We start from the raw sequence: 10456 nt of genomic DNA, 5'->3' as shown, positions 1-10456 counted from the left end.
TACAACTGCACATCCATGGCTTTTCATCTACTACCAGGGTGAATTTGTTTTTGCTTATCAAGTTTTGCCCATCCTTATTAGTCCTATGATATATATCTGGTGGGTAAATACTGTGTATCCTTGGATCTGAGAAAAAGATACCTACAATTTAACATAGGAATACTAATGGGTGGGTTTCAATTGCTGCTAGAGAGGCATATGGTTCATTATACAATTACATTTCCATGGGTTTGTTTTAAAAATAATTTATGGTTTTCATTCCATTTATTATTACCCCTATGATGTATACCTGGTCTGTAGCATGTGTGTATCTTTGGGTATTCTGAAAAAATTCAAGATGTCTGCCTTTTGTCATTAGAATATTCGAACACATAATCAAATAATGCTAGAGATACACCGAGTACGATTTAAATGTAGTTAACTTTGGGTCGTTTTTAAATGTTTTTCATATCCTATGAAAGACTATGTGTGTTTTGAAAGTGTATATATCCTTGAGTATTATTCGGAGAAAACCCAAGATAGCTGCCAGTTGTCATAGGAATATATCATTCAAATGCACATAGGTGTCAATTAATAGAACAGTTCAAATAAAGCCGTTTGATTTTTCAACATGTTGACATCCTTATTAACCTTACTCTTTATAAATCTGGTGTGTAGCAAGTGTGCATCTTGCATATTTGAGAAAATTCAAGATTGCTGCAATTCACAATAGGAATAGTACAGTCAACTACTGCCAGAGAAACATTGGGTTCAATATAAAATGAATTTTGTTTCTCGGTATTTCCCACATTCTTTTTGGACTTTTAGATATCTATCTGGTGGGTAACAAGTGTATACCCTTAAGTATTTTGAAAAAATATCATGATTACCCTCATTTGCCTTAGAAGTGCCTATAAAATCTAATGCACCAGTTTTCCTATGAGGAAAAGAAGGCCATCTTGGATTTCCCCAAAATGATAAAATATGGACATTAATTACCTAACAGATATGTGTCATGGGATAATAATACTAAAAAAAAAAGAATAACAACTGAATTCAGCTTCATTTTATTTGTAAGCCTATCTCTCACAGGTATTAACTGAACCCCACCTTCTACGGCTAATGGCAGCCATTTTGTTTTGTTTTGTTTTTAAAAAGGATACACATAACATTCTCATCACATATGTATTACGTTAATTAAAAAGATGTGGAAAATACTCAGAAACAAACCTAATTTATCAATTAATATTATATCTCCATGGCAGAAGAAGCCCTATGTGTATACTAGTATTCCTTTGATATGGGGGCCATCTTGGATTTTTCTCGAATTGCCTGTGAATAAAGGTTAGTTACTCCCCACAAATATATTATTTGTGTAATAAGAAACAAAATTAATTAGATAGTGGGCAATGCATCTTCCTAGTTGGCATTAGTTAGTTGAAAACCCTTGTACATGTTCTAGTATTCCTATGCCATACGGCGGCCATCTTGGATTTTTCAATAAGTCCAAGGACACTAGTTTGTTATCTGACACATATGCATAATATGGGTAATAAGGATGTGGAAAACACTGAGAAAATACTTAATTTGATAAAAATCAACATAGATATGTATATATTTCTACAAAATTTCACAAATTGGCGGCCATTTTGGATTTTTTGGCCAAACGGTAAATTTTTTCCGTGGGCTACGGCTCTAATTTGATTTAGTATGTCAAAAGGTACCCACATGCAAAATTTGGTGCTTTTATCCGCTGTGTCACGATTTGGCCATTTTTTTGCCCTAAGCAACCGGACTATTTATGAAAGTTTCGGTACCAAATTCCAGCCCATTTATGAGCTAACATACCACATATATCTTTAAAAAATTCAAAGTCCCTGCACAGTTTTGCATCATGTTGCTAAAATACAAGATGGCTATATTAAATAACATATTAAATGATATAGACCTCGAATATCCCTTGAAAACGAACGCCAGAATGACGATTTGGAGCCAGTGAAAGCAAGCTGTTTGTTATGCCGTACTATATACCCAGTGGTTTATACATTAAACCATTGTCATACTGCGCTTGACACATTTTGGTTACCTTTAGCAGCGTCAGTCACAGGCACATGCAGTTGGTTGCTGTTGTGGACATGCACAGTAAAGTCGCATCTAACACAATACTGCACGTGGGACATGACACTAATGAGTTGATCTGGGCCCCGTATCTCGAAAGCCTCGCGCATTGCGACCGAGCTCAAGCATCTCGATTCCATAACTCGCCCATACTCGCCCCACTGCAGCCTCTGTGTGATATCGCTATTCGCAATACGCGTTGCTATCGAGTAACGGGGCCTTGGTCTACCCACGGCTTTATTGCTCGATTCCTTTCATAAGAAACTCCAGATCCGACTGCTATCATGCAGCACTATCAAATATTTCACTCTTAACCTCTGAGCTAGTTCTGAGTGTCAAGAGGGAAGACTTCCGCTTCGGAGGCAGAGGCTCTGATCACAAGGCCATCCGGTAGGGTCGGATGACCATCTATGATATGCGCATATCGTATGAATAATCAAGTGAAGGTGATTCCAGCTTATATAAATTGGATTTTTATGTATTTTACATTGCTTTGTTTGTTTGTTTTTTTTTTCATGTTGTTCTTGTTTACAAAAATGAAATAGCGGCAGCATTATTCTCGTGTATTCGTTTACGCAGAAGAGCAAATACGCACAATGGAGGTAGTGGCAACTTAACTGTTTGGCATGCTGTTTTAAGCTTCAAAAGTGTGTTCATCGTGATCGTTCATGATAATAATAGATCCAGTGTTTCTTAACCATTAAGTGTTAAAGGTCAAAATCGCATTAAGAAGTAGTTTGATTTTGACTGCGATTTATTTATGTATTGATTCATTCATTTAATGGGGACAGATAGAGTTTTATCTCCACAATGATAATCTACATCTATGCCAAGCAGGCGCTCTTCTCAACGGAACAATAAAATGTATATTTTAGCAATAAAAGTATTAAAATACATATAACAACCCAGTGAGCGGACGCTTTCAAAACACAAGATAACCGTTGGGAAATGTAAGCTGGGACTACAACTGCTGGGAACAACCTGCTAACACGTGCCCGGTTGATATCCTTGACCTCGATCACGAGCAAGTTGCCTGCTATTTAGGTTACCTATGTGCATGTGTCAACTGGCTGATTCACAATAGTCCCATGGCTCTGGGATATAGGGAGAGGCAGCGTTGATGCAGTGTCTGGATTTCTGTCTTCAGGATAAAGTAAAAAGGTATTCAAATGGATTTATAATAGTAGTGTTATTAGTATAGGCCTATAGGATTTATAATAGTAGTGTTATTTTTTTTTATCCGTGTGATACATCTGTGGATAGTCTGCAGTACTCAAATGCATGTCGCCAAACAAATCGGTATAGTATATTATCTTGGGTGGAATCAACAGCGACTGAATGAATGATATTCCTTGTATGTTTCCTCGTGTGAAATTAAATTTTTGAACAGGACATTGTGATTCTTTTAATATAGATTATGCAGTGCTGTTGGAAATAAGTATAAAGCCTGTCGTAAAGCTTGTTTGCTGTCTAGACACATTCAGACGCTCCTGTTTTTCAGGTCAGGTAACGCGTGATATATGGTTTGAATTACATGTTTACAAGGACAAATCAAAAGAAAAAATAGCATCAAATGTTACATTAACCCATTTAATCCCATGAGCCGAAATAATTTTACTCAAAACACAATATTTTGATAAACAATATTAATTGAAAGAGAAAGTTTACTGACAACTTTAGTTATATTTCATACATATCTTAGTATACATGTAGTTTACTGTACAGATGTAAATAAACACAAGCAACCCCTTTAAGTTTACACTGTCAGTGGTTTTAAAATCAGGTCATTATGCATGCGGATAAAGGCATTTTTGTATTTTAGCAAACATGGACGTTATAAAGGTATGTGTTTGGCCTAATGTGCAGACGGCATTGATCGGTACATATGTATTCCTGTTGGTGATGGCATATCTACGACGGAAAAGATACAGACTGCCGCCAGGTCCTCCACAGCTACCAATATTGGGGAATTATTTTGGTGAGATCCAAATGGATTTTAAAACACTTTTTTCTTTATTGTTATTAATGCTTCACGCTTACACCCACACAGTGATCCAGTGGTTCCACTGATGTCTTTGTGATGTTGCATTTCAATTGTACAATAGTGTGTGTGTGTGTGTGTGTGTGTGTGTGTGTGTGTGTGCGCATATTCTTTTGCATATAATGGTCACAAATCAACGTAAATGATAAACACATTAGCAAAATGATATGTATTGGACAAGTTATTTCATTTCAGCCTTTTCGAATGATGCAAGACTGTTCACGGTTTTTGCAGAAATGGAAAAGAAATATGGAGAAATATTCACAGTAAATATAGTTAAGTCTTACTTTAAACCAAGTTGCATAACAACAATTGTTGCGAAACTACACTGTCAAAGAAACACAACACTTGTCTGTGAACACACGACGTAAGGTAATAGTTGCTACTCTTGTGACCCGGTATGACAGGAATGGTAGTCCGTTACCTGTAGGAACCGTACTCCATTTTCCATTACCTCGTACAGGTGACATTCGTCCCATATACCAACCCCAATTCTCCGACTATGACCCTAACCGATAATGACCATATTGGACCCTGGCCTTCGATTCCTAGGACTACAATTCCTGTCACACTAGTTTACTAAAATCTGGGCTTTCCGCAGCAGTTATCTGGGAATGAATAAGACATAAAGGGTGTCAATTAAGGACATAATTAATATAGTAAACGATTTCAGCATTGAATATTTGATGGATTATCCGCAGGTTTTGGACATAACTCCATTGTGGTGAGCTCAGCTGAACTGGTGAATGAGTTATTGGTGGAAAAGTCAAAGAACTTTGCCGGCAGGGATACATCTCTTTGGTCGCGTGTGTATGCTATATATTATGGTCTCTGTTACTTAAAAAAACTACACACCTTTGTGATCCCATATTGCTGGGCCAGATATATTTATATCTATTCATTTATTTCTTGGGCACAAGAATTTGGCGACTTGTTTCTCAGGAAACAGAGTCATACATGTATAAACGAATGAATATATCACCCAAAGACCAGGCATAAGCTCCCTATGATGTAGAATATATTTCAAGACTTAAAATTACAAATATAAAATGCTTCTTTAATCTCAACCATTATGCAGGTAGTTGATTTTTAAAAATGAATTTCCTCGTTGCAGTTTATCTAGTATCGGCCGGTGGATTTAAAGATCTTTTATTTGCTGATTATGGCCCTGTATGGACAGTACAGAAAAAGATGGCAGTGAAAGCCCTCAGTTAAATTGTTTGACACTGTTTATAAATACTTTTTACCGCTTTTTATACATTCTAAAGCGTCCATTATTCCAACAAAGCTCTACGTCGAATTTTTCCTTTAACTAAGTATCACAAATTTTGTTCATTACATGCCGTTTAGACTTGTATCACGAAAAAAGAATGAAATTGTTACCAATGCACAGACAAAAGTGTTGAATTCCGCCCAACCCTACAAACAAATAATCTTCAATTCAAAAGACACACATTTACTCCAAAGGTAAAAATCATTTTTATTGTAGGTCATACGTCTTTAGCGGCAAATTAGATTGTTTGGCGAAGTCGGCATTCGAAGAGGTTGCCCCTTTGTTGGCGAAACAGTCTGAACCCGTAGACGTCGATTTTTACATCAGTTTACTCATTTACAATATCATTTGTAGGATTACATTTGGTAAAAGGTAAGATACGTCTACTAATTTTAAAGTTTACTTTGTCATTTGCTTCCGTGACCGTCATTCAGACCATTCTACTGAAATTACCTATAGAAACATGTATGTATGCATGTGTCTTTTTATTCGCCCTTGTATCAATCGTACTTTATCTGTCTTTAGAACTATCTTGAATTATTCTAAACTGTTGGGGCAGTTTAAATGAGTGGTTTCATACTGCAGAAATCGCCGGTGTGCGTCGAACATATTCTAAACCAGTACACGAGCTAAATATCTGTAAATGATAGGTGTTATTACTTCGTATGCGTATTATATTTCTATATAGGGGCATTCCTGTAAGATGTTATGTTGCATAAAAATTACTGTCCAGCATAATTATCAATTAAAAATCATGGCAATGTTATAATAGCATGCGTCGTTAATCTTATTTTTAGTTACAAAATCGACGATCCAGAATTCGTGTGGTTAAGAGAAAAGTTCGCGGAAAATATGACCGTGTTATTTGGAAGTCGTCTGCCTGCTGACCTCATCCCATTTCTTAAGCACGTCCCTATTCCGTCAACCCTCAGAGCAAAAAGAATTGTCAATGAGTTGGAAGATTTTCATAGGCGAAAGTTAAAGGAACATGAAGCCACTCTAAATCCAGGTAAGCGTGGATTTCATTTGCTATCATTCATCCAGAATGTGTTCTACAGTCTATTCACAAATGTATGCTATAAAATCACGTGTATAGGAAATCGGTCTTTTGTTGTTTTCATATGATAAAAAAATAACATGCATTACCATAACCATTTACACCTATGTTGTCTTAAGCAATTTGATTTGACATTTTACCCAGCAAACACTGGACTTTATCACAACGTTACCATAACGTTTATATAACCAAACATCCGTAATGGTCACGAGATCAGTTTAACACAAAACAGCAAACAAACAACGTAGTATATATAACAAATTTCCTTTTTTACAATTAACACACGCCCAGAAAATGTTAGGGACCTCACCGACCAACTGTTGTTAGCGCGACAGGAGTATGGCAAAAGCATCGATGGAGACGTTAAGGAAGTTTTGACAGATGATCACATCATCCAGATAATATCAAACACTTTTATTGGTAAGTAACCATAATCATTTTTGAAAAAAAAAATAAAGAGAATTACAGATCTAACGACTCTAGTGTGTGGTTGCCATAACCGTTTTTGAACATTTAAATCAAGTTAAATCCATCATTATATACGACTAACGAAACCTCCCCCTCCCTGGTTGCCAGAATAGTGTTTGGGAAAAGATATTAAGGTTAATTTATCCCACCGCACAGCGAGTTGTAATGACATAGGGTCTTAACGCTTTCTTCCCCGACTAAGAATATTTAACAACCAAACCCCCACCCTCCAAACTATTTCCTCCCCCTGCATAAACTATTTTAATGTCTGGATGCCAGCATCATTTGAAATATTATACTGTTTTCTGGTTGCCAGAAAGAAACAACAAAAGGGTGTGCAATGTAAGAAAAGTACAATAATGAAAAACCTTATAAATGTAAGTTAAACTATTACCAAATTCATACATATACGATAATCCCTGTGTCATCAAACATGTCATTTAATCTGTTTCTTATACCGTACTACCGTATGGAAGGCTTTGCCTGAACTAAAGACTGAAACACCAATCTGTTTAATGTATGTCTTTTGCATTTCAAACAAAATGACATATAGAAATACAATAATAAAATAGCGACTTTAATTCTCTTTCATATTTCACCCGGTTGCAAAAGACCGTGGGAATATCTGCATTTTTGTTTTGTCAATTTTTTAGATTAATTATGTTCTGCGTTTGTATCTAGGTGGGACACTTTCATCAACAGAAACATTCAAATGGATTCTGCTGTACGTAGCAGACAAACCAGACGTGCAAGAAAAGATGTATCAGGAAATTGTGGACGTCTTTGGTAAGATTACACCTCTCTCAAACAAGTACAAACAAATTATCATGGTCTTAAAAACCAACCTGAGCGCGTACATGTACTCCCGCCCTGCGTCTCTCTCTCTCTCTCTCTCTCTCTCTCTCTCACACACACACACACACACAAACACAGACACGCAAGCACACACATAATAATAATAATAATAATAATAATAATAATAATAATAATAATAATAATAATAATTTATTGAACATTAAAATGTGTACAATTACATTTTGCAAGCTCTCTAAACTACAGTTTTACATAATACTCCCTCATCCAAACACTGGACACATAAAACTGGTCATTAAACATTTAACTGCTATATGAATAATTGTTTTATAGACATTTTCTAACTAAATTGATCAATATACTGGCATGCTACTTTCATACTATTTTCAGTAAAAACGACTGATCTGGAGAAAATGTCACATTATTATTTTTTTTCAGAACGTATTTCATTGATTATACTTATCTGGTAATAATTTAAAAAGCCATTATTTCACGCACTTTGTCGTCCAAAATCATAAATCAGACAAACTTTCATGTTATTATTCTTCAGATGTGAACGACCTTCATCAAAGCAAGGCGAGGCTGAAATACTGCGAAGCGGTTTTTAAAGAGACCTTGAGACTTCGTCCGGCTGGACCATGTGCCGTTGCACATAAGGCACTGCGTGACACGACACTTGGTAACTGAGACCCTTAATTTTCATTATTTTAAACGAAGAAATGAAAAAAAGTTACTATTTTACTGTTTTTTTTAAATCTGTACAGGTATCTCGACAACACCTCAATGAGTGAGATCACTAATTCTTGTGAAAAGATTATTACAATTCTGATAAAGTCTCAAAATGCCGTTTCAAAATACTTTCAAACAAATTGATGTTTATTTTAACGGCGCATTTAAACCAGGTGGGTATGATATTCCAAAGAACACAGTCGTTTATCCAAACTTTTGGGTGATCCACTTTGACCCAAGAAACTGGGAGTCACCAGAAGAATTTAAACCAGAGAGATTTCTGACGAAAGATGGCGCATTGAAGCAAATTGACCCTAAAATATGGCTTCCTTTCTCTGCTGGAAAAAGGAAGTGTCTTGGCGAAGCTGTTGCTAGGTCGAACTTGTTGATCTCCACAGTAAGTTTTACTTATGGTCTTGTTTGCTTTCTTTAAATAGAACAGATATATTTAGCACATAATAAAAGTGAAATTAAATGGTGCTTAGTAAAAAAATCATTGTTTTCATTAATTATAATTTTTTCGAATAATTTTTTTGCTCGACCAAGTTACAGGAGGAAGGTTTATCTTGCAGTGTCTATATGCCTGTTTTGATTATCAAAATTTTCATTAACTGAGAGCTACAGATGAGCTTTACCAAGGCAAGCATGTCCGACTATTTTTATACTTTTTTACGTACTGGTATAGATAGGTGTGATTGACAACCATATGAATACTTTAATTATTGAATTATATTTTTTCTAAAATGTTTTTTATCTTTTTTACAGGCCATGTTTTTCCGTCAGTTTAAAGTGGCCGTTCCTCCAGGACAGAAACTGGACCTTGAACCGGACATGTACCAATTTGATTGCATATCGAAACCTCAGAAAATTGTCATCGAGTCTAGAAAATAGGAAGACACGCGGCTAACTTTAAATTTGATTCTCACGTGGTTACCAGTTTCCGCACATCAAGTTTTGTTGTATTCATTTTCCTACTGTACAGGACCAGATTTTCCACAGAACTGCATATAAATGTCACATACTTACGTACATGTCTTTATTAGACTTGCAACTGTAACCGGCCGTGGTTGGGGCATGCATGAACATTTGACCTTTCGTTTTGCTCCGCTATATTTTAAGATATTTAACCGTGGCTGTTGTGCACCAGCAACATATCTATATATTTTACTCTTCACCAAATGAATATAGCAAACACTAAACACAACTTATTGTGTGTTGATATCAAACAGCGATTAAGGCTGTTGGCAGGGTTTATGTTTGTCAAAATTTTTTTTCGTGCTTCTAATCCTTCAATAAGGCATGTATCATTTTGTTGATTGAAATCAATAAAAATCCTATGTAAAATAAATAAATATAAAATTCGGCGTTTATATTTTTTGTTTCTAAGCATTAAGCATAAACACCTCCGAGCGTTTATCGTCAATTATACACTTTTCTATTTTGAATTGAAATAGCAATCGACATTACAAGATTTAATCACGGAAATTGGCATAGTTGACTACAAGTGTATGGGCTTCAATCTGGGGCCCTCACTTTGTTTTAAATTTTTTTGCCATGGAGTCATGAGCCCCTAATTGCAGTGGTTTGTTAATAGAAGTCATTGTTTTCCCTTTTAACGATAAACTCTGAGCTAAGGCTTTAAAGAAAAAAAATGTTGTATATGTATGCTGTCATTAAATTTGGGTTCAGACGGTGGGTTCTTAGGAAAGGGAGAACTAGCTTTGAGAACCATGAACCATGGACCATCGCTATTATGACTTCACAGGTAAACTGTCATCTGTATAAATGCAAAGAAATTTAGTCAGTTAACACTGAAGGTTCACCTATTGTCAAAAACATGTACGTTAAGTCAGTAGCTAAGGCATTTCTCCAACCCTGTCTAGAATTTTATGATAAATACAAATAAACTTTACCGACTCGTTGTATGGACAATAACCATAATTCCTGAAGCAACATACTGCTTGGGAGTCTTCTATTA

At 35.7% G+C, this 10456-nt stretch overlaps 1 protein-coding gene across 4 annotated transcripts; it reads left to right on the top strand.

Moving 5' to 3' along the window:
* The first annotated feature begins 3168 nt into the window (after window positions 1-3168).
* Window positions 3169-9840, top strand: LOC106157922 (cytochrome P450 1A1-like). Of its 4 annotated transcripts, none has more exons than XM_086996516.1 (11): window positions 3169-3258; window positions 3512-4075; window positions 4334-4404; window positions 4840-4944; window positions 5628-5783; window positions 6209-6420; window positions 6760-6888; window positions 7618-7722; window positions 8300-8428; window positions 8652-8875; window positions 9244-9840. In XM_086996516.1, exons 6-11 carry the CDS (start codon window positions 6264-6266, stop codon window positions 9367-9369), a joined length of 870 nt encoding a protein of 289 aa, XP_086852642.1. In that variant the 5' UTR covers window positions 3169-3258; window positions 3512-4075; window positions 4334-4404; window positions 4840-4944; window positions 5628-5783; window positions 6209-6263; the 3' UTR covers window positions 9370-9840. The 4 variants fall into 4 exon arrangements, with proteins under 4 accessions (XP_086852642.1, XP_086852645.1, XP_086852643.1 ...); XM_086996519.1 differs by having other exon boundaries at window positions 4334-4413; XM_086996518.1 differs by having other exon boundaries at window positions 3190-3258; window positions 3920-4075; window positions 4334-4413.
* The last annotated feature ends 616 nt before the right edge of the window (window positions 9841-10456 follow it).

This window comes from Lingula anatina, chromosome 10, assembly GCF_051362555.1.
Source record: "Lingula anatina isolate TDL-2025a chromosome 10, LinAna3.0, whole genome shotgun sequence".
NCBI classification, from domain to species: Eukaryota; Metazoa; Brachiopoda; class Lingulata; order Lingulida; family Lingulidae; genus Lingula; species Lingula anatina.
This window is presented reverse-complemented; position numbering and strand designations above follow the sequence as displayed.

What these genes read in the sequence shown, in the direction of transcription:
- LOC106157922 (XM_086996516.1), top strand. Translation starts at nt 6,264, where the DNA reads ATGACCGTGTTATTTGGAAGTCGTCTGCCTGCTGACCTCATCCCATTT. An exon ending in TGAAGCCACTCTAAATCCAG is followed by an intron (nt 6,421 to 6,759) that starts GTAAGCGTGGAT and finishes ACACACGCCCAG; the next exon opens with AAAATGTTAGGGACCTCACC. An exon ending in GGAAATTGTGGACGTCTTTG is followed by an intron (nt 7,723 to 8,299) that starts GTAAGATTACAC and finishes ATTATTCTTCAG; the next exon opens with ATGTGAACGACCTTCATCAA.